The sequence below is a fragment of the Mesocricetus auratus genome, unplaced genomic scaffold, assembly GCF_017639785.1.
Source record: "Mesocricetus auratus isolate SY011 unplaced genomic scaffold, BCM_Maur_2.0 Super-Scaffold_4256, whole genome shotgun sequence".
In the NCBI taxonomy this organism is placed as follows: Eukaryota; Metazoa; Chordata; class Mammalia; order Rodentia; family Cricetidae; genus Mesocricetus; species Mesocricetus auratus.
Genome location: NW_024429182.1, coordinates 92,538,317 through 92,562,825, shown reverse-complemented (window position 1 = coordinate 92,562,825; position 24,509 = coordinate 92,538,317). Strand labels below are relative to the sequence as shown.

The 24,509-nt window shown below is 39.2% G+C and overlaps 1 protein-coding gene across 1 annotated transcript in view; it reads right to left on the bottom strand.

Moving 5' to 3' along the window:
* Nucleotides 1–16,702, bottom strand: part of LOC101843562 (interferon-induced very large GTPase 1-like) — a 35,358-nt gene extending 18,656 nt beyond the window's left edge. The window contains exon 1 of the mRNA XM_040756928.1: nt 16,576–16,702. Within this exon, the coding sequence (XP_040612862.1) occupies nt 16,576–16,628 (53 nt within the window). The 5' untranslated portion in view covers nt 16,629–16,702. The remainder of the gene's footprint in view (nt 1–16,575) is intronic.
* Between the last annotated feature and the right edge of the window lie 7,807 nt (nt 16,703–24,509).

Below are 24,509 nucleotides of genomic sequence, written 5' to 3'. Positions count from 1 at the left end.
ACAGATATCTTGATAGAGGGGGCCATTTTGGGGTTAGGGTGAAACCTGGTACCAGGGAAACTCCTAGGAATCCACAAGGATGATCCCAGCTAAGACTCCTAGCAATAGTGGAAAGGGTGCCTGAACTTGCCTTCTCCTATAATCAGTTTGGTGACTATTCTAATTGTCGTTAGAGAGCCTTTATCCAGTAACTGATGGAAGAGATACAGAGATCCACAGCCAAGCACTGGGCCAAACTTAAGCACCAGACTGAGCTCCTGGAGTCCAGTTGAAGAGAGGGAGGACTTGTACCAGCCAGGAGGTCAAGAGCATGATGGGGAAACTCAGAGATATACAGATAGCCGAACTGAGCTAGTGGGCACTCACAGACTGAGCTAACAGCTGGAGAGCCTGCATGGGACTGACATAGAGCCTCCTCAAGTGGGTGACAGTTGTATAGCTTGGTCTGTTTGTGGGGACCCTAGTAGTGAAATCAGGACCTGTTCCTGGCACATAAGCTGGCTTTTTGGAAACTATTCCCCATGTTGGGATGCTTCACCCAGCCTTGATGCAGGAGGAGGAGCTTGGTCCTGCCTCAACTTGCTATGCCATGCTTTGTTGACTCCCATGGGAGGCCTGCCCCTTTCTGAACAGAGGAGGAGAAGATGAGGGGTTGGGGTGTGATGGGAGGTGGGAGGATGTTGGGGAAGTCTTATGCTAATAAAGCACTGTCTGGCCAATAGGAATCTAGATAGGTGGGGCTAGGAATCCAGGAGGATTCTGGGTAGGAGAAACACAGGAGAGTCAACATGTGACGCCATTGGGGTAGGAAGTCCGGAACTATTCTCCGGTAAGAAACATACTTAGATTAACAATTATGGGGTAATTACTTAAGGCAGAGCTAGCCAGTAAGGGACAAACAAGGCCAACAGCTTCATAATTAATACAGTGTCTTGTGTGTTTATTTGGGATTGATGCGGATCTAGAACCAGGCTGGTGCGGCAGAGCCCAGGCGACTGGCGGGGGATAAACCAAAGTGGTTAGCAAAGGAAAAAGCTTCCCTTAACAGAATGGTTGTCAGGAGCGGGATTGAATTTCCACGCAAAACAACAAAAGCTTTAAAGGAATTTTAGAAACAGACGAATGGAGAGAAGCACAGATTTTGGTAGCAGCATTTTTCTCAGGTGTGCTCTGTTTTGCTATCGACAAGCCGAGATTCACGTGGCTCACTTACTGGAGTCTTCCTGACTTGGCATAAAAAAAAAACCCAGCAAGGTTGTTTTAAGAGACTCTGCTAACGATTTAAAGGGGTGTACGTACAGCTGGAAATGGCAGCATTTGCTGGATGTCAGCATGGACTGAGGCGGTAAGCTGGAGTCACGCTTACGCCTGCCATCTTGAAAACAGCAGTTTAAAGCAGCCTCGGTTTTACAGATAAGACACGTGGTCAGAAAAACATAAAGATTTACAGTAAAGTCAGACTTGGATGAAGAAAACCTCTAAAGGTTTACAGTGTGTTTACAAATATATGTGAGATTGAGAGAGAAAATGAAACGGCAAAGTGGTATATAAATACAAAAGCTGGCGTTGTGGTGGCACACGCCCGTAGGAATTGCTCCAGAGGCAGAGGCAGGCAGATTTCCAAAGAGAAATCCTGTCTCAAAGAAAAATAAATAAAAGTGAAATAAATAAAGTAATAATAAATAAATAAATAAGCCATGTAAAGATGGAAAATACACAGAGAGTCTGGATACTGTACGCTATTATGTTTTTCAGTTTTTTGATTGCTAAGGAAGAAACAGCTGCTAAAGTACACTTGATTATAAATGCTGCTGAATTAATCCAATTTCTATCTTTTGAAAATGCCTTGACTTCAAAATTTAAGTATAAGGATATGTTACTTGGAAAAGGAGTTTTCATTTATGTTTCTACAGAAAATGAAAAGCTGAGAATTCCTTCCAGGCTTTTGTGGTTTGACGAACCAAGACCCCCGGAAGCAGTGGACCAGGTGTTCCAACAATCGAAACAGCGAAGATGATGCAGTCTTACAGACCCCGAAAATACGGACTTATACAGGTTTCTGAGTTTTGTCATGATCCCCATGGTAAAAACAGCGCCCCCTTCCAGCAGGAAGCAGTTTGGAATGAGCGACGTCCCAATTCCCATCTTGTTTATAAATCTTTGTTTTCATTTAAATGGGATTGTTTATAATTGGCTAGTGATCACAGCCAATCTTTTTTAATGGTAAAAAGGGGAATTATGGTATGGGTATTGTTTTTAATTTATTGATACAAATTCAAGGTCAATTTTGTGATGTTTATATTTTTCCTCTTGATTAAGTATTGTGCTTATACTGATCTTTTACAACGTAATGCATAATTGAATACAGACTATAGATAGTTACTTATAATAGAATTTCTAGTTACATAAGTTAGGTTTCTAGAGATACAGAAATATATTTGAGATAGATAAACAGTCTTCAAACCTCTCAAAGACCTTCAGAAAATGGCATTTAAAATGGTTTAGGGCTTTTCTTGACAATGAGAAATGTCTGCTCCTGGCAGCACCAATTATGTCTGAGAGGAAGATGGGCATCGAAGAAACTTGTTATGGAGTTTGCTTTCAACATGGCAAGATTAGCCATTTGGGCAAGAAACTGCTCTTGCCTGTACTGCTTGACTGTTGTTGTATAATCTGGACATGCAGAACCCACAGGAAAGTGACTGCTGAACTCAGTCTTACAGGGTTCCTGCTTCATGGAAGAGTCTAGGAGACGTTCTGCAGGACACAGAGAAATGACTGACAGACTGCCAGCGCAGATGGACAGTTTGAAATTTCCTGCTTTGCTTAGAAGTGTTCTAGACACATTGTGGCCTATGGGCTGAAGATGGATGCCCCAACATTACAGAGGAACTTTGGATGACTGTCCAGGCAGTAAGATACCTCTGTCAATCCTAGTGTTTATATATTATCCTTCTGTGGTCTTTGATGGAGTTGAAGACAGATAGTTATAGTTTTCCTTAGTTATGATAAAAGATAAGTTACATATAGAACTTTGAACTCACAAGGATGGTATGGATGATATTTTCTTTAAATCTTGCTAAAATATTGTAACTATGTTCTTATTTGATAACTGTTCTGTTATATTCAATTTGACTGTGTTAAAGTTAAGACCTTTCTTTTTGTTTAAACAGAAAAGAGGAAGTCTTATGCTAATAAAGCACTGTCTGGCCAATAGGAATCTAGATAGGTGGGGCTAGGAATCCAGGAGGATTCTGGGTAGGAGAAACACAGGAGAGTCAACATGTGACGCCATTGGGGTAGGAAGTCCGGAACTATTCTCCGGTAAGAAACATACTTAGATTAACAATTATGGGGTAATTACTTAAGGCAGAGCTAGCCAGTAAGGGACAAACAAGGCCAACAGCTTCATAATTAATACAGTGTCTTGTGTGTTTATTTGGGATTGATGCGGATCTAGAACCAGGCTGGTGCGGCAGAGCCCAGGCGACTGGCGGGGGATAAACCAAAGTGGTTATCAAAGGAAAAAGCTTCCCTTAACAGGAGGAGGGAACACTAAGAGACCACGGATGCCAGCCCAGACTACTATACCCGGCAAAGCTCTCAATCACTATAGACGGAGAAAACAAGATATTCCATGACAAAACTAGATTCAAGCAATATGTGTCCACTAACCCAGCCCTACAGAAAATTTTGGAAGGAAAACTCCAACCCAAGGAAGCTAACTACAACCAGAAAAACATAAGCATTAGAGAATCTCTCTCTACCAACAGCCAAAAGAACAAAGGGGTGAAATTCCACACATAATTCCACCAACAACAACCAGCGCAAATCGAAGAAGGATGAGCAATCATTGGTCATTAATATCCCTCAATATTAATGGCCTTAACTCACCCATAAAAAGACACAGACTAGCAGATTGGATTCGAAGACAGAACCCTTCCTTCTGCTGCATACAGGAAACACACCTCACCCTTAAAGACAGACATTACCTGAGAATTAAAGGTTGGGAAAAAATTTTTCAATTGAATGGACCCAAGAAACAAGCCGGGGTAGCAATCCTAATATCTAACAAACTAGACTCTAAAATAAAATCAATCAAAAGAGATGAAGGAGGTCATTACATACTCATCACAGGTGAAACCCACCAAGAGGAAGTGTCTATTCTGAACATCTATGCCCCAAATACAAAGGCATCCACATTCGTTAAAAAACATTATTAGAACTTAAATCTCATCTAAAGCCCCACACAGTTATAGTGGGAGATTTCAACACACCACTCTCACCACTAGACAGGAATACCAAACAGAAACTCAACAAAGAAGCAAAAGGGCTAATAGAAGTAATGACCCAACTGGGATTAACAGATATCTATAGAACATTTCATCCACATAAAAAAGAATATACCTTCTTCTCACCACCACATGGAACCTTCTCAAAAATCGACCACATACTTGGGAACATATCAAACCTCAGCAGCTACAAAAAAATTGGAATAACTCCATGCATCTTATCAGACCACCATGCTTTAAAATTAGAATTCAACAACAACACAAATTGCAGAAAACCTACAAACTCATGGAAATTGAATAATGCTCAACTGCACCATCCCTGGGTCAAAGAGGAAATAAAAAAGAAATTAAAGACTTCCTCGAATTCAATGAGAATGAAGACACAACATACCCAAACCTATGGGACACTTTGAAAGCAGTGCTACGGGGGAAGTTCATAGCGCTAAATGCTCACATGAAGAAAGAGGAGAACAGTTATACCAGAGAATTAACATCACAGCTGAAAGCTCTAGAACACAAAGAAGCACACTCCCCCAGGAGGAGTAGACGCCAGGAAATAATCACATTGAGGGCTGAAATCAATAAAGTAGAAACCAGGAAAACAATACAAAGAATCAACGCAACGAAGAGTTGGTTCTTTGAGAAAATCAACAAGATAGACAAACCTTTGTCTAAACTTACCAAACAGCAGAGAGTGAACACGCAAATTAACAAAATTAGAAATGAAAAGGGGGACATAACAACAGACTCTGAGGAAATCCAGAGAATCATTAGGTCATACTTTGAAAACCTGTACTCCACAAAATTCGAAAATTTAAAGGAAATGGATGACTTCCTGGACAGCTATCAATTGCCAAAACTAAATCAAGAACAGATAAGCAATTTAAATAGACCTATAACCCCTATGGAAATAGAAGCTGTCATCAAAAGTCTCCCAACCAAAAAAAGCCCAGGTCCAGATGGCCTCAGTGCAGAATTCTACCAGAAATTCAAAGAACAGCTTATACCAATTCTTCTCAAAGTGTTCCACACAATAGAAGCAGAAGGGTCTTTGCCAAACTCTTTCTATGAGGCTTCAATAACCTTGATCCCCAAGCCACACAAAGATACAACTAAGAAAGAGAACTTCAGACCAATATCCCTCATGAACATTGATGCAAAAATACTCAATAAAATACTGGCAAATCGGATCCAAGAACACATCAAAACAATCATTCACCACGATCAAGTAGGTTTCATCCCAGGAATGCAGGGATGGTTCAACATACGAAAATCCATCAACGTAATCCACCATATAAACAAGCTGAAAAACAAAAATCACATGATCATCTCACTAGATGCTGAAAAAGCCTTTGACAAAATCCAACACCCCTTCATGATAAAGGTCTTGGAGAGATCTGGGATAACAGGGACATATTTAAACATAATAAAAGCTATATACAGTAAACCAACAGCCAACATCAAACTAAATGGACAGAAACTCAATGCAATTCCTCTAAAATCAGGAACAAAACAAGGCTGCCCACTCTCTCCATACCTTTTCAACATGGTACTTGAAGTCCTAGCCATTGCCATACGACAACAAAGGGGGATCAAGGGGATTCAAATTGGGAAGGAAGAGGTCAAAATTTCACTGTTTGCAGACGATATGATAGTTTACATCAATGACCCAAAGAACTCTACCAGGGAACTCTTACAGCTGATTAACACCTTCAGCAAAGTGGCAGGCTACAAGATCAACTCAAGAAAATCAGTAGCCCTACTATATACAGATGATAAAAGGGCTGAACGAGAAATCAGAGAAACATCACCCTTTACAATTGCCACAAACAACATAAAATACCTTGGGGTAACGCTAACCAAACAAGTGAAAGACCTGTATCGTAAGAACTTTGAATCTTTAAAGAAAGAAATTAAAGAAGCCCTCAGAAAATGGAAAGATCTCCCATGCTCTTGGATAGGTAGGATCAATGTAGTAAAAATGGCAATCCTGCCAAAAGCAATCTACAGATTCAATGCAATCCCCATTAAAATCCCAGCACAGTTCTTCACAGACCTTGAAAGAACAATAATCAATTTTGTATGGAAAAACAAAAGACCCAGGATAGCCAAAACAACCCTGTTCAACAAGGCAACGTCCGGAGGCATCACCATCCCTGACCTCAAGCTCTATTATAGAGCTATAGTCCTGAAAACAGCTTGGTATTGGCACAAAAATAGACAGGTAGACCAATGGAATCGAATTGAAAACCCGGGTATTAATCCACACACGTACGAACATCTGATCTTTGACAAAGAAGCTAAAAATATACAATGGAATAAAGAAAGCATCTTCAACAAATGGTGCTGGCATAATTGGAGACTGGCATGTAGAAGAATGCGGATCGATCCATGTCTATCGCCATGCACAAAACTTAAGTCCAAATGGATCAAAGACCTCAACATAAATCCAGCCACACTGAACCTCTTAGAAGAGAAAGTGGGTGGTACCCTTGAACGAATTGGTACAGGAGACAGCTTCCTGAACATAACACCAGTAGCACAGGCAGTAAGATCAACAATTAATAAATGGGACCTACTGAAACTGAGAAGCTTCTGTAAGGCAAAGGACACAGTCAGCAAGACAAAAAGGCAGCCCACAAAATGGGAAAAAATATTCACTAATCCCACGTCTGACAGAGGGTTGATCTCCAAAATTTACAAAGAACTCAAGAAGCAAGTCTCCAAAACACCAAAGGACCCTATTAAAAAGTGGGCTGCAGAACTAAATAGAGAGTTTTCAATAGAGGAGTCTAAAATGGCTGAGAGGCACTTGAGAAAGTGCTCAACATCCTTAGCCATCTGGGAAATGCAAATCAAAACAACTCTCAGATACCATCTCACCCCTGTCAGAATGGCTAAAATCAAAAACACCAATGACAATTTATGCTGGAGAGGATGTGGTGAAAGGGGGACACTCCTCCATTGCTGGTGGGAGTGCCAACTGGTTCAGCCACTTTGGAAATCAGTGTGGAGATTCCTCAGAAAAATGGGAATAAACCTACCACAAGACCCAGCAACTCCACTCTTAGGCATATATCCAAAAGATGCCCATTCATACAACAAAGAGGTCTGTTCCACTATGTTCATAGAAGCTTTATTTGTAATTGCCAGAGCGTGGAAGCAACCTAGATGTCCCTCACCCGAAGAGTGGATAGAGAAAATGTGGTACATCTACACAATGGAGTACTATTCAGCAGAAAAAAATAATGGAATCATGAGATTCGCAGGCAAATGGATGACACTAGAAGAAACCATCCTGAGTGAGGTAACCCAGTCACAAAAAGAGAAACATGGCATGTACTCTCTCATATATGGATTTTAGACATAGATCTGGGGAGTGACAGCCTACAATCCTATGGCCAGAGAGTCTGGGAAACAGAAACTTTATTTAGTGGCTGATCGAAGAAGAGGCAGACTCCCTTGGTTAAGTACTGAGCTGAACTCAAGAAAGCCAGTAACAGAGAGGGAGGACTGAGGATCAAAGGGATTAAGACTGGGCTGGTTTAACCCCCAGAAACAGCTGACCAGACAAAGGTTAACTCTTGAATCCCAGGCATTAGCCTGGGAAGCCAGCATGGGACTGATCAAGACCCCCTGAATCTGGGTGTCAGTGAAGAGGCCTAGGGAATCTATTGAGCCTTGGGCAGCAGATCAGTACCCATCCCAAGTATACACACGGACTTTGGATTCCAATAGAACAATGTGAGGTGCACTCTCACCCAGAACTCTTGGGAAAGGGTCTAGGCCCTGCCCTATATGAAATGACACACTATGGACACCCCCATGGAGGGCCTCACCCTCCCTGGAGAAATGAGAGGATAACGGGGGGGGGCGGGTGGGGAGGGCACGGGAGGAAGGGAGGGAATGGGAGAGGGTCCTGGAACTGATTTGTGAAGCAACCTTGATTCTTATCTAAATTTAAACTGGAAAATAAAATTTAAAATAAAAAAAAACAGGAGGAGGGAACAGGAAAAGAGGAGGGAGGAAAAACTGTGGTTGGTATGTAAAATAAATGAAAACAATTAATAAAAAGGACCTATAACATAGAAGTCAGTATGTAAATGTACATACATAGTTTAAATGAACATTTTCCAATCTGGGCTGACAGTGCTTCCCCCAAGCTTTAGACTGTCTAATAAAATCCCCACAGAAGGCATGAGAAGCTGAGAAGCCCTCTTCAGGTCAGGGTTGTCCAAGGCAGGCAGGTCAGTGTTGACTCTCAAAACATTGTGGGCCATTTCTGTTGCCCTTAGTTGCTCTCCACACCCTTAGAGGTAGAAGATAGCTCCCTATTGCTGAAGATAGCATGCACTTCCAACACAGGGCCCAGAGGACCTGAGCTGGATCTGATCGGAAGGATTCCTCCCTGAGAACTAGCTTTTCTGTTAGAAGGAATTGTGCAAGCTTCCCAAGGATAGAAGCAAACAACAGTCCTACCTAGTTATCATGCCTATGGACCACCACAATAACCTGCATGGCATGAATGCTGCAGTTGTGTCACAAATATCTTGGCATTAAACAATAGCTCTCTAATTAAACTCAAGGACTGCTCAACAAGAGGGACATTTTGCCTGGTGCTGGAAACCTAGCCAACTACTCTGTGCTAATGAAGTCACTGATCTAGGAGGCGAACCTACAACTGCTACTCTGCTAAACCAGCACAATCCCTAACTACATTCTGAATATTTGTCATTATACCCATAGATAAGTGTAGTCTCTCTCCTCATCAAGAAAACCTTGCAACAGACTGAGACAAGTACAGAAAACCACAGCAAATCAAAACGCAGAATTGAGGAGCCCAGTCCAAATCAAAATGCGGAATTGAGGAGCCCAGTCCCATAAGATCCATCTGCAGTACAACTCCTGCACCTAAGGCTAAGGGATCATTGCAGAGAAGGCTATGGAAAAATTGTAAAGGTCAGAGGAACAAGGAGTTTGCTGTGAGATTGTGTCTATTAGGAATATCAGAGGCTATCCTTACAAAGTGTCACTAACAGGACTGCCTAAATCTGTGCTGAACAATGACAACAAAAGCATGAGGAGAGAAGGTCTCAGCTTTACACAGAAGTATAAGCAACTACAGAATATTGAGAGCAGGAGAAGTAGTCTTACCTAAGGAAAGGGAAAATGATGTAATTATAATCTCAAAGACTAAAAAACTAAAAAAAAATCCACATTGAAACCAAAACCAAACAAACAAAAACTAAATATGGTTGCAATTACCTGTAACCTCAGAATAGAGGGGTAGAGACATGTGGATCCTAAGATCAAGCTGTCCAGCAAGCCTAATCATAGCATCAAATTTCAGTTTTGTGAATGTACTGTACACAAATATACTGTATATAATCACACAATGACAAAACAAGCAAACAAGTATGGGGGAATATTGTGAAAACATACAAACCAATAAATTAGATAACTTTAATTAAATAGAATAAAAAGAGCACTGAACAAAAACTGAAGCAGGGATGCAAAAACCTCAATAGATGCAACAAAGAGACAGACTTAACAATCAAAACCTTCCTAACAAACCAAATGTGTTCACTGGTAAATCACACCAATTACTTAACCAATTAGAACCAGTCTTTAGCACATTATTACAAAAATGGAACAGGAGGAAACATTTCTTAACTCATTCTTTGAGGTCATCACTACCTTAGTGCCAAAGTCAGATAAGGATGTTATGGAAAAAAAAACAACAAAAAACTATCGATAAATGAATATCCTTCATGAATGCTGATGTGAAAAATATTAGCAACTGGAATTCAGATATATATAGATTATACACTACATGACATGTGATGAATGTAATATAAGAAAGTATAATGAATGATAATGAATGTAATATATTCACATTAACAGGATGAAAGGAAAGCACTCCACACAGTTACTTGAATTCATGCAGTTAAAGCATTTTACAAAATCCATCCCAGTTTCATGACAAAAATAATAAAGTGGGAATTGAGGATACCTTCTCAGCATGGTAGAGGCATGAAACCCCTGTTAGTTCCTGAGCAAGTATAGTATTGAATTTATTATACTGACTGGGGATTCTACTGCTAGATATATACTCTAAAGAGCTGAGCATGAGTGTTCAAATATGTACTTATAAATAAATGTTCATAGCAGTACTAGTCACAGTATCTAAAAAGATGATTACAACCCCAAAAGCCCATCAACTGATGGTAAACAAATTGTGGAATAGTCACAATAAAAATGAAGTCATAAAAATGAATAAAATACTGGCATGGTACAATATGGGTGGACTTTGCCAACCTTGTTCTAAGGGAAGGAAGCCACAATGTCAAACACTACATGAAAATCTGCAGTAGTAAATCCTAGGGATTAAAGGCCAGGGAAAAGGAAAGGCAGAAATGAGAACAGATTGCATTTGTGACTGTGGGGTTTTCTTTCAGGATAGGAAAAATATTTTGGGATTTGCTAGAGATGATTGTTACACAACTTTATTGTTATGCTAAATGTCACTGAATTGTGTAACTTGAAATGATTAATTTTATGTTGTATAAATTTCACTTCAATGAAACTAAATTCCATAGGTATATGTAAAACAAGGGTAATAAAACTCAAAGCCCATTCCTTCCCAAGGACTTTGGCTATGCTCGGGAGCTCACCTTGTTCTGTTGTATATGTATAACAGATATGATGTAGAATTTGGTGCTAATGTGCATTCCTTCCCAAATTTCCAATGGAATTAGGAACTTGAAATTGACAACAGAAGGAGGATGTCTTTTTATAATGTAAATAGCCAAATGTTGCAAGCCTAGAATTTCCTTTCTTTGAAAGTTGATTGTTAAACATTTGCATCATTGACTTCAATCTTTCATAGTTTTGTTTTTTCTTTCCTTAATTCTGGCTGTAACCTTTTACTTAGTAGGAAATAGCCAAATGTAACAGAACAGACTAAAAGCTATAGAGCTAAAATAAAAGTAAACTTAATAAGATAGGAACCATATCTTATCAGAGAATAGCCTTTCCTTTGTCAGCCTTTGGCATGCAGTGTAAACAAGGTCCTGCCTACCAGTCCTTCCTTCCAGTTGCCTAAGCTGTGCAATCAGTCCTACAAGGCTCTAAATCTCAGGCAGAGACACTTGTGATAGTTGCTTCTTCATTTGTACAAGCATTGGTGGTTTTAACCTGCAAATTAAGTATTTTAACAGGGCCACAGAAGATCAGGCCTGAAGGTGAATTTCAAAGAGAAAGATAAAGTTAGTTTCTGTTAAGTTTCAAACCCAGGACAAATTGAGGTGCCTATTTAACACATCAAAGCAGAGCTGGCCTCTAGGTTCCTCCAGCATCCCTCAGTCTCTTCCTGTTATAGGGTATGGCTACTATACCCCATCCTCTACCCTGAAATTTCCAGCCAGGGGTTGGGCTGCCCTTCCCCCAGAGGCTCTTCCCTACATAGTCCAGATATGTTGGCTACTTACCTTTTTTTGTACCTTTGACATCCTGGCTGCTGAAACTGGTTCCACCTTCCCCACATGGCTCAGCTCAGTCTGATCATGTCCACTTTGAACTCTCCCAGATGTCCCTGCCTCTACCTATGCTGTCCCATATATATTAAGCTTTCTCCTCCACCATACCTAGAAACAATCATGTCTTTTCCTTTTTTATTTCATTTTTCAAGTTTCTGCCCTTCATATCCTCCAAAGAATGTATCAAAGACAATGGACCTCTCTAAGCACAAGGTTCTTCTACCTTTCAACTCAACAACTCCCTGTTCCCTGCAGACACTAATGGAAATGCCTTTCTCTGAGACAAATAGTTTGTCTAATTTTCCAAAGCTAGACTTTCAAAAACACCACCATATTCTGTCTCCTGGCTGATTTTCATGAATGCTTCAGGTAAAGTAGAGTTAGTGGTTAGTTAGACATCTAGGCTTGGTAAAGGGTTGCCATTTACTTAGTGGCTCTGTGTATCTGACTGACTGTATTTAAATTATATGTCTAATCTTATCTTTAGAACTTGATAAGGAGGTGCAATATGGTGTTCTGTCTAACTTTATCTTTACAACTCTGTAAGGAAGTAAAGATAAGGAGATGCTATATGCTCAGAGATCTTCCAGGTGCTCATGGAGGAAAATTAACCATCTGTGCTCCGGGGCCATTTCACATCAGGAGAATGGCAACATAGAACAGCAATGCATTTTAATTGTTTAACTGGCAGAGAAAATGAACTCTATCAACACACCCCCATCACCCACCCCCAATATGAGTGATTATATCTTGGGAACATAGATTTAGGTTACCCCAAATTCATGAAGTTTTTATAATAACAACGAGGAAAGTCATAAGTAGAGACATTTTTCAAACGCATTGGGTGAAACATTAATCAGGCAGTGAAAGCAAACTGGAGAAATCTCAGCCATAGGTCTCATTGCTGATTGCTACCTGGTAACTCAGTGCTTGATTGATAGAAGCTAGGTTTATGTTAACACATTCCAAAGGCTTTCATGTGTTAGTCTCTGGATTTTGGGTCTAATAGTGGGAAAGGCTATTTAGGGGGCTAAAGATAGCCCAAGGTAATTTTTTGTTTTTGTTTTTGTTTTTCGAGACAGGGTTTCTCTGTATTGTTTTGGAAGCTGTCCTGGAACTCGATCTATAGACAAAGCTGACGAGGCTTCCAAGGTAAATTTTAATTAGGTGGTGAACCTGAAACATTCCAAACTCTCCACAATTGTTGAAACACTAAATCAGCCTTCCAACCTTCAACCTCATTCTCCTGTATCTTTTTTTTTCTCTAGACAGAGTTTCTCTGTGGCTTTAGAGACTGTCCTGGAACTAGCTCTTGTAGATCAGGCTGGTCTCAAACTCACAAAGCTCTGCCTCCCGAGTACTGGCATTAAAGTATAATACTATGGTCAAAAGGATATAGGAGAGCCCGGGCGGTGGTATAAGTTAAAACATCAAAGGGTTTTGCAGTCAGAATGCCCAGAGTGTATGCTTCCATACTCTAGATATCAGGACTATAGAAGTAGGGCACTCCAAGGAATTTCCTCCAGACCACCTTGCTGGACAGACTGGAGTCTAAACAATTATGGGTCAATACTTAGAATTACACCTTGACCAGGAAAGCTAAAGCAGAAGGATCATGAGTTTGTAGCCTGTATTTCATATTGAGACTTTGTCTTAAAGCTAACAACACAAATGGAGGCACTTTTTTTTAGCTTTTCCAAAGGCAACAAAAGCCAAGCAATTGCAGAATGTGATTCTGGGACAGGGCAAGGCTATGATGAGGTTCCCCAATCTTGTATTCTTTTTTTTTTTTTTTGGTTTTTATGAGACAGGGTTTCTCTGTATTGTTTTGGAGGCTGTCGGTCCAGCCTGGCCTCGAACTCACAGAGATCAGCCTGCCTCTGCCTCCCGAGTGCTGGGATTAAAGGCGTGCGCCACCACCTCCCCGGCCCCAATCTTGTATTCTTTATGAGGTCATTTCAGGTTTAAATAGAATCTGATTACCCGGATGGAGAATTCCATGGAAAATTATCTACCTCTATTCTAAGACTTGAGGCCAAGGTGCCCTAGCTAACTTAGCTTCTGTCAAACTGTCTGCTTGTGCAACTCCTACCCCTTAAGCTGGCTGAAATAAAGACTTTCAATTGGCTATAAATTGTGTCTGAGAGGTTATCTCTCATGGTCTCCCCGTAGCAGTTTTTATGTATAGTTACCTAACACTGAATGTCTTCTGCTTGTATTATGTTTTTGATATTTATTTTAGTCACAGACATATTTTTAGGAATTTTCACTCCAGTAAGAAAATTCCTCCATTATACAGAGAAACAAATGGACAGATGTTTGTACTACTCAGGCAGCACTCCAGTAAATGCAAGCACATCTCACACACCAAGAAGAAATGGTCCTCCTAGTGAGAATATAGACTAAAATTGACTGTTGAACTCAAGAGAAACATGAGTCTGTTCTACCAAACAAAACAAAATAATTGTTAAGTGATATCATTACTAGTCTAAAAATAGCTACTGTCATTGCTATACCTTTTGAAAAGAGATTGATGTTAACAGTTTAGTGTATGCTGTATTGTTTTGACATCTCATGTCATGATACCATTTCTATCATATTCTATCAAATAAAGATTTTAAGATCTCTAAGCTCAAGGTCTATTCCCCCTTAGATCAGGCAGACAGATTTATTGATCCCTTATAGACAGGATCAACACTCAGCCCCAACAAGCTTTAGAAAATATTTTTTTGACCATTGCCAATTCCTAAAATTAAAGGATTAAAGTCTCAGAAGGGGAACTAGAGGCCAGATAAAAAGACAAAAAAATTAATGGGCCATGAGAAAAGAAAGAAGTTTCTTACCGTGGGATCTAGTTTGACTTTCCTTATGACTATCAGAAAAACTTCCATACAACCCATAAAGCCATAAGTAACTATACAGATAATGTTTTCCTGAAGACATCTCAAAAGGTGAAAACATTAACAAATGAGCTATATTTACTCAGGGGGCAGAATGTTTGTAATTTTGAGCTTGCCAAATTATCACTTCTCCATTCACAAAACCGAAGGAAAATTCTTTAAGATAAAAATAAGTAAGCCACCTTATATATGTTTAGCTTTTAAATTTTTCTTAAAAGTTAAGCTTAGCTGATCTTAAACCTTGATATAAATGATATCCTTTGAGGAATGTAATTTAGCTGCAGGGTAGTATAGTATATATAGCTATTGTAAAGACACCTTGTCTGGGATGCGGGAGTGGGGCATGTTACTGTCCTTTTCTTATGTCCTTATGTCTAATACTTAATAAACTCATAAATCTTGTTTAATTCTGGCTCATCCTGAAGTCCTTTGTGCAATGTAGTTAAGGTCCTAACTTTGCCTGAGTAGAAAGTCCTTAAGGTTAAAGTGAACTGGTCAGGATGCTGGCGTCTGTCTTCTCATGCTACCTTGTGCTATTACTCCTGACATTCCCAGTTTTTACTAAAAGTGTAAATAAATTCAGTTTTCAACATATATATATATATATATATATATATATAATTTTTCCTTAATGCAGATGGACTTTCATATGCATACCCAAACCTTTTGGTTAGGGGCTATAATAATATACTCTTTTCTTACATGACACACTCTGCCATCTTCCTTCCTCTTCATGGTGTTTGTTGACCTTGTACAATATTGCCTTCTCTGTTTAGGGCTCTATATTACTATCTCAGTGGAAGTGTCTCTTTGTGATATCTTTCACAGACCATACTGGTCAAATGATTGGCTCTCTTCTATGTTAACAATAGTCTCTGCCATTCATCTGACTTGTAATAACAATGTTATAACTCATTTGAATCCTTTGTTCCTTCAAAATAGCTATAGTTAGAAACAATCCATTCCTCCTTTTGTGTTTTGATAAAGTGCCCATTGCAGAATCTCATATGATTTAGATATGATTTATGCCTCACCTTATTACTAACAACAGGCCAATTACAGCATCTTTCAGTCCCCATTCTTTGCCTCATAGATTCGCTGAACTATTTATCTTTCAAGATTAGTGGAAACAAACTGCTTGTTAATTTGACCAAACACTGGTTAAGTGTCTTCCTCTGGATCCTGAAGTTTGACTTACCACTATTTTCTGAAGCAGTGTAGAAAGCTCCCTTAAGGATTCCTCAGAATCAGAATCTACTGACTTTGGGAAAAAAATTTCCCAGATGATCCCACAGCTCTTTATCAGGCATTTTCTAGCCTTGCTGGGCCTTCCCCTAGGGAAAAAATCCTATTCTTCATAACCTTTGAGCTGTTTTAACCCTTATGGCTGTATTGTTCTGTCTATTCCATCAATCCCCTTCCTCTTGTAATACTTCTTTTGAAAAAAAATGTCCTCATTCTGGATTTGTTTTCATTTGAATGCCAAAGTACCAAAAATACTTTTCCTGCTTCTCCTGATGTGCACTTTTGTTTTGAGATAGGGTCTTATCATGTAGCTTTGGCTGTCCTGGAATTCAGTCTGTAGACTAATCTGACTTTAAGCTCACAGAACTCCACCTGCCTCTGTCTCTCAAGTGCTGGGACTAATTTCCTGTGCCATGACACCTAGCTTTTTTTTTTTAACATTATTGATTATGCCAACTTCATCTGTGTTTTTAGCATGTCTTAATCTCTGTGTGTCTCTGACTGTTCTCTCTGATCATTTTAGTCAGCTGCTCTTTCTATTTTTCTCTCTAGGTCTGTGGGGTCTCTGTCTACCCCATTTCCCATATTCTTTTCACCTACTTGTCTCCTTGAGGCCAAATTCCTGTGGCATGCTGCTCCCAAGAGACCTGCATGGAGAGTAGGATCTTTCCCAAGGCTGATAGTCTGTTAACTCACAGCTTCAGCTCAGGGTTTGGCTCTTTGTGTGAGAGGGGACTGAATTTATTTATCCTCAGAGCCAGGAAAAAAAAGGTTTAATTTTTATGAAGGGGTTTATTGTGATTTGCTTCTGCTTTATTGTGATTCTTAGGGTTAAAAATTATCAAGAATTTCAAGTACACACCTTAAGTGTCCCATAAATCTAACCGTTCTAAATCAAACAACACAAAGTTCAGGTAATAAAGATACCATAACAGAAGTTTAGCCCATCTGGTCCTGGGTTTTCTTTAGGCCATGATGGCAATTCAGAACAACAGCTCCAAAGAAAATGAGTTGATAGAAATATACATTTATATTTTTCTGGTTAGCCTGACAACACAAGTCAGAACAAGGCAATCCTGAGACCTAGTAAAAATGTGAAAATTTGAAACAGTTTGGATAGCCAAGTTTACTACCTACTGCCCAGTATTCCTGCACCCAGACTGTTCTCTGCTCCTGTAAATGTATTCTGTGTGTTTTTTCCCCTGTAAGACTTTTTAAGTTAAGCTTTCTGTAAGTAGTAAAAATCAGAAAAGAGAAAAGTATAGCATTTATTTTGCTTACCACCACACATGTTCCGCACATGAGAAAAAAAACCCTAAAGTTTTGTGATATTTCATTGAATGTTTTTGTTGAACAAATGTTTTTATCTTCCTTTTGAGGTGTCTTCTGTCTGTGAACTTGTAGCATGTCTGATTGGCTGTGCTATTAAAACTTTCCCAGTTTACAGTTTAACATCAAATTCCATATTATTGACCTCCACAACTGGCAAAAGTGAGCACTCAGGCACTTCCTCAGTGGAAATACTCACACTTTCATGTATTTTGAGGTTGGAATTAATTTCAGTTGTTAAGCATGATTATGGGATTATTAGAGAATCCTTTAGGGGCTGTTCAGAACTATCAGAAGGCAGGAGTGAACTAGTCCAAATGCCAAGCTTCCAACCAGCAAGGAGGCAGAACACAGTATTATCCCAGACCCTATGTAGGACCCGAAGGGATGGAAAAGAGGTCATCTAGTAGTGTTCAAAGTGAGGTCAGGTAAATTCTCCCATGTTTGTGTAGCTTCCAAAGAAGGTCCAGGAAGAAACTTAGCAAGAAAAAAAAAGATTTGTTTATTTTTTTGTTAAGTATATGTGTGAGGGCCTGCATGTATGTATGTGCTCCATGTGCATGCCTGGGGTCTGTAGAGTCTAGAAGAGGGTATTGGATCCTCTAACTAGGGTTAGAGGTAACTGTCAGCATCCTGGTGTGTGCTGGAAAACAAACCCTGTCTTTCTGCAAGAGTAGCAAGTACTTTTAATTCCAGTCCCAAGAATTTTGTGGTCCCTTGGCAACATTCTGTAAGGAAATGCAATCACATTTAGTGGAAATGACCAATTACAGAATGCAATTATACAGGAATACATGATGTCTACAAATACAATATATATTTCCCAAGACTGATATAACTTGCTAGAGTTCTGTAGCCTACCAAATCAAATGAAACCAAACCTTGGTCCCCAATCAAAACACTGCTACCTAAGAATTTAATTTCCTCTCAGAAGGATGATTCTGAGCATTCAGCTGCTGTATTTCTGTTTATAGAGTATATTCTTTATTAAAATGCTCATAATACTTCTCGTCTGGAAATTCTTTTACCCTGTGCCATGACTTCATCCTTCATAGCATGACCTGGTTTATTCTATTCAACATGATGATTGGCAGTTATCCATGTTGTCACAAGCAGCAGGAGTTCATCCTCTTTTATGGCTTTATGTTATTCCATTGTGTATACACCAAATTTTCTTTATTCACTCATCATTTGGTGAACTCCTAGATTAATTTCACTGTGGATACTGTTCCCAATACATGGATACAATTTTATATATACAGTAGTGAGACTGCTAGATCACTTGGTGGTTCTATTTATCTTTTGAGAAACACACATACTATTATAACAGCTATCCCGATTTGCATCTTACTTTCCCATCCTTTTTATATCTTGACAAACAACTGTTTTTTTTGTCTTTTTAGTAGTAGTAATATTTATACATTATATGATGATAATAGCTTTCTGTGAGTTTGATTTTAATTTCTCTGAGGATTAATAATATTGAATTTTTTTTTTCTGAATGTCTGTTGGCCATGTTTTAAAAACAGATTTATAATGAACCTGTTGAATGCCATTCACACCTGAGTGAAATGATCCATAGTCCTACAACATTTGGCATGGTTCACAGAAGGTCAGTAGAGACTGGGCCTATGTGGTAGTAGAAGTTCTTTTGAAATGCTGCTCTGTTAGTTGCCAGGGCCAAGCAGCCAGCACCAGGGGATGGGTTTTTCTCATGGTTCTTTTTCTGCTTTGCTGCTGTCCTGGGTGAGACCCTTCCCCTAGCTTGTTAGAGTGTTTGCTGCTTTTCTGATTCAGTTTTTCAGCTTTCCCCAGATTGTTCTGGAGACACTGGCTGACTGAGCCTAGGAGTTGTCTGCTATTTTGAAACTGCTTTCTTTGTTTTCTAATTTTTTAAGTAGTTTATTTTTTTCTTCCCTTCTTATAGTCTTCCGTGGTCAAGTGATTTTATAATATAGTATGTTCTAGCTCCTTGTTATTTTTGGTGTGTCTACTATAGGGTTTACTTTGTAGTTACTATGAATCACATTAAAACCCTTTTGATTGTTACATGCTATTTTGAAATTTTAGAGGCTTACCATAACTGTAGGGCTAGGAGGAGGTGTGTGTGTGTGTGTGTGTGTGTGTGTGTGTGTGTGTGTGTGTGTGTGTGTGTCAGAGAGAGAAAGAGAGACAGAGACAGAGACAGAGACAGAGAGACAGAGAGAGACAGAGAGAGATGGGGGAAAGTGGAGGAATGCGTCTGTACACTTGCACTCCATCCCTCCCTATACTCTGAAAATTTTTTGGTAGAGCTGTGGTTCAAATACAGGTTCTTGTGCATGATAGACAAATATTGTTTTTTTCAGAAGGTCACATCCCCAGCCACCTTTGTTGTCTCAACTTATATTGCTTTATTTTTCTCATCTCTATTAGGAATATTAGGTTTCTAAAATTTGATTATATCATTTGAAACAATGGCCCATTCATTCCCATAAAACTGAAACTAAAGAAATCTTAGCATTACTTGTTATTTATATCTTTATATAACTTATCAAATAATTTTGACTAGTTTAATCTCTATAACTTCTTTCTGCTGCACCCACTGCATAGCCTGGCTGAAAATCTGCGGAGGGTGTCGGGATTGATGACACAGAGACCAGTCGGTGGTGAAAGAAGGCTTCAAGAAGGCTTCCAGAAAAATTCAAGAAGCCCCTCAGAGAGCTTCGCTTTATTCTTACCCTGGCTGGTTATATGCCCTTGACACCAGAGTTGGTGGCGGGGGGGTTGGGGGGGGGTTGAGGGGGGTCAGGAAGAGGCGGTTAGTCATTGGAAAGGTCAAGGTCAGGGTGTTCCTGTGGGCGAGCCCTTATCAGGAACTTATTGCTCTGGTAAACATTTCTTATAGGCCCTATATTGTTTTTAGTAAACATGTTTTTAGTAAACATGTCTTCTCTGTGGTCGGTTACAGCTGCTTGCTCCCAGGCTGATGGGGAAGTGGGCCTCTGGCCAACGTCGTTTGTTCCCACACTTTCTAAATTAATAGAGATATTCTCTTGGAATTCTCAATAATCTACTTAGGAAATCCCAATATTAATTTGAAGTCAAGAGAAAGAATTCAAAATTTTAAAAGTTAGTAATTTGTACTTGGCATATGATATTATTTTTTATGACATATGTATTATGTTTTGCTCATATTCATTCTGCAATTCCATTCATCTTTTCCTCCTGGTTCACTTTCTCCATCCAAATAGTAGTTCCTCTTTTCATGTATATACATGCAGACCTACATGAGGGAAAACATTGTATTTTTCTTTCTGAATCTGGATTTAATTCACTTATTATGATGATATACAGTTGCATCCATTTCCTTACAGATGAGAAAATTTCATTCTTGGTTTTTATAAAGGCTTTCATTATTTATTTTTATTTGTGTTTATGTGACTATCTATGTGTATGTATGCCATTTGTGTGCAGGTGCCCACTAAGGCCAGAAGTGGGCATGGGGTTCTCTGTAGTTATAGGATAGCATGAGTCATCTAATATGGGTGTTGAAAACTGAACTTAGGTACTCTAGAAGAGCAGGCAGTGCTCTTAACCACTGAGTTCTCTTCAGCCTTTACCCAATGGAGTTTTATTTCAGATATGAAGAAAAATAAAATTGATGCTGGAGAGATGTCTCTGCAGTTAAAAGCTCTTGCTGCTCTTCCAGAAGACCCCAGTTGGCACCCATATGGTGCCTTATAACTGTCTGTAACTCTAGTTATAGAGTATTTGATATTCTATTTTTGGCCTCTGTGGCAGCCAGACATGAGTGTGGTACACATAATACATGTAAGAAAAACACTCATAAAAATTGATTGGATATGCATGTCACATTTTCTTTATCCATTCACCTATTGATGGGGATCTAGTTTGGTCCCACATCTTGGCTACTATAAATAAGTGCAACAATAAACATGGATGTGTGGTGCCCTTAGATTCCTTTCCATATATGCCCAAAAGTAGTGTAGCTGGATCATTTGGATACTGCATTTTATTTTGTTTCTAGTTTTTTGTTCCACTGGATTTTTGTTCCACTAGCTTTTTGTTCCCCTGGTTTACATCCTGTCAACAGTGTAGAAAGGTTCCTTTTTGCCCACATTTTCACCAGCATACGTTGCCATTTAATGATCCCCATTCTAACTGAAATGAGATGGTATCTCCATCTACTTCAATTTGTATTTCCTGGATGGTTAAGGATTTTCATATTTTTTGGCCATTAGTATTTCTACTGACATTTATTTATTCAATTTATTTACTCAATTGTTTATTGATTTGTCGTTGTGTGTATTTAATTCTTTGAGATCTTTATAGATTACAGACATTAATCCTCTCTTAGAGGTCTAGTTGGAAAAATTTTCTCATATTAAGTAGACTGTTTTTTAAGTATTTTAAATTTATTTTTATGTATGTGTGCATATGATATGTGTATTATATATGTTCATGTGTAAAAAATGCACATTTCCAATATACTTGTGTGAAGACCAACCTTGAGGGCCAGTTCTTACCTCCTATCTTGTTTGAGATAGGGTTTTTCTCTCCCTCTATCTTTTTTTTTTTGCATTGTAATGCATAGAGACTAGTTGGCTAATGCTCTTCTCTTCCCATCTTGCCACAGGAATGCTAAGCTTATAAGGACACACACCGCTGTGTCCTGCTTTCACACGGCTTTTGAAGAGACAAACTCATGTTTTCAAGCTTTCACAGCAAGTACTTTTACATGCAGAGTCTTTTTCCAGACCTAGACTCTCTTTACTCTATTTGTTGTTTCCTTTGCTATGCAGAAACTTTTTAATTTCATGGAAATAGTTCTTAGAATTAGTTCTTGAACTGTTAGAGTCTCTTATAGAATACCCTTGCCTATGCCTGTAACTTGAAAAACCTTAATTAATAGTGAAAAGTATAAAAAGAAGACTTATTCAATGAGCCCCACTGGGAAAAGGGACAAGAGGATTCAGAGATTGCCTTACGCCTATCTTTGGATACCTAATAGTAATTTTAGGTTTAAATAGAAGGCAAGCGCTAGCAGAACTAAGTAGTATGGTCAAGGAATGGTCCCACCTATCACCAGCCCATCATTGCCTCTGCTCCAACCTGTTCTTAATAGTGATCTAGTAAATTTGTTCCTTTCCTGGCTGACACCAGAGCCTCAGCATGAGATTCGAGGGGACAGCCCAATTCTCTGGAGTTCATTGTTTGAGAGTCTATAGCTTTGAATACATGTCTTCTTTTAGAATATCTTCACTTTTGCCATGATGCTTCTAGTTTGGTTTTTCATTTGGACAAGATGTCTGTTTCTCCTTCACTAGGGTGTTTCCTCCTGAGCTCTGTGCTGCTTACTCCTTTTCACAATCTTCTTCCTGTTCTTTGCACTTTGCAGCTGTTCTAACACTTTGTGATTTCTATAACTGTTCATCATTCCTCTTTTGGGAAAAAGAGTCTTTTCTTTGTTATCCCAACTCTTCTTGCTTGGTACATCACATAAAGGCAGCTGTTAATTTCAAGAAACTAGAATTGGATATTAGGTAACGGTTTGGCAAAAATATCAAGGGTTAAAAACCTGGTGGGGCACAGACCACATGCCTTTAATCGCTGTACCTGGGAGGCAAGGGCAGGCAGATCTCCATGAGTTTGAGGCCAGCCAGGTCTACATAGTGCATTTCAAGAAAGCCAGGGCTATGTAGAGAGACCTTGACTCAAAAAAAAAAAAAACCAACAACAAACAAGCACAAAAACCACTTGACCAAGAAAAAAAAAAGACAAAACAAAACACTCAAACTAACCTGGAGTTGTTGACATACACTTGTACTCATGACACTCATGAGGCCGAGATGGGAAAGGATGAGTTCTTGCCCAGCCTGGGACACTTAGTATATTCCAGGTCCACCTGAACTGTATAATCAGATGCCATCTTATAGACAATATAGGACACACACAAAAGAAACAGCACAACAACCTAATAAGATTACATGTTTTTGTGACATAATATTCATTTACTTAACAGAAATCATTATTTGGAGACTTGAAACACAAATACAAAAAGTTACACAGTTTTAAAAATGCTGTGATTGTTTTAATAGAGTGGACTTTGTTTTTAAAGTAATCAAAAATCTAACAAAGATAACAGGGAGAATAGGAATTATCTTGGTGAAGCACAATCTCTGTTTCACTGGCTAACTCCCCAGAGATAAAGGAGCTATTTCATAATTTCCCAGTTAGAGAAGATGAGCCAAGGAATACTTAGTTTAACAGAAATCACTGAACCTAAATTCTAACATAGTATTCAGCCAAACATTTTGCAGTCACTTAATGGAAATATAACTCTTTCAGGAAATGTTAAAAATAAAAACAATTATTTGAAATTTATTAATTGACATTAGTACTAAGCCCTGAAATCTTTTGTTTTTTGAAATAATTAGTTGACATCAATACTATGACTTCAAAACCCTTTGTCTTTTGTTTTTGTATTTATTTTAATCAGTAAAATGTGACTGTCTTATGTTTTTATGGTTGTGAAGAGACACTATGACAACTCTTTTTTTTATTAATTGAATTATTTTTATTTATTTTGCATACCAACCTGTTTCCCCTCCCTCCTCTCCTCCAGTCCCGTCCCTTCTTCTACCCTCTCCTCCCTATATGCCCCCCCCCCCATCTACTCTCTCTTCACATCCACTCCTCCTCCATCTCCATTAAGAAAGGGATAGGCCTTCCATGGGCCTCAACAAACCATGGTATACCAAGTTAAGGCAGGGCTAAGCTCCTCTCCTACATGAAGGATGGGCGATGCAACCCAGCTTGGGGTATAGGTTCCCTAAAGCCAGCTCAAGCGCCATGGATAGGTCCGGATTCCACTACTGGAGACCCATGGACAAAGCTATCCTACTCTTTTTTTTTTTCCTTTTTGGTTTTTCAAGACAGAGTTTCACTGTGCCGCTTTGGAGCCTGTCCTGGCAATCGCTCTGCAGATCAGGCTGGCCTCAAACTCACAGAGATCCTCCTGCCTCTGCCTCTGTAGTGCTGGGATTAAAGGCATTCACCACCACTCTCTGGCTGCTACACAATTCTTACACACCTGCAGAGGGCCTAGGACAGTCCCATGCAGGCTCCCTAGCTGCCAGTCTAGAGTCCATGGGCTTCCACATGCTCAGGCCATCTGTCTTAGTAGGTTCCCAGTCATGACC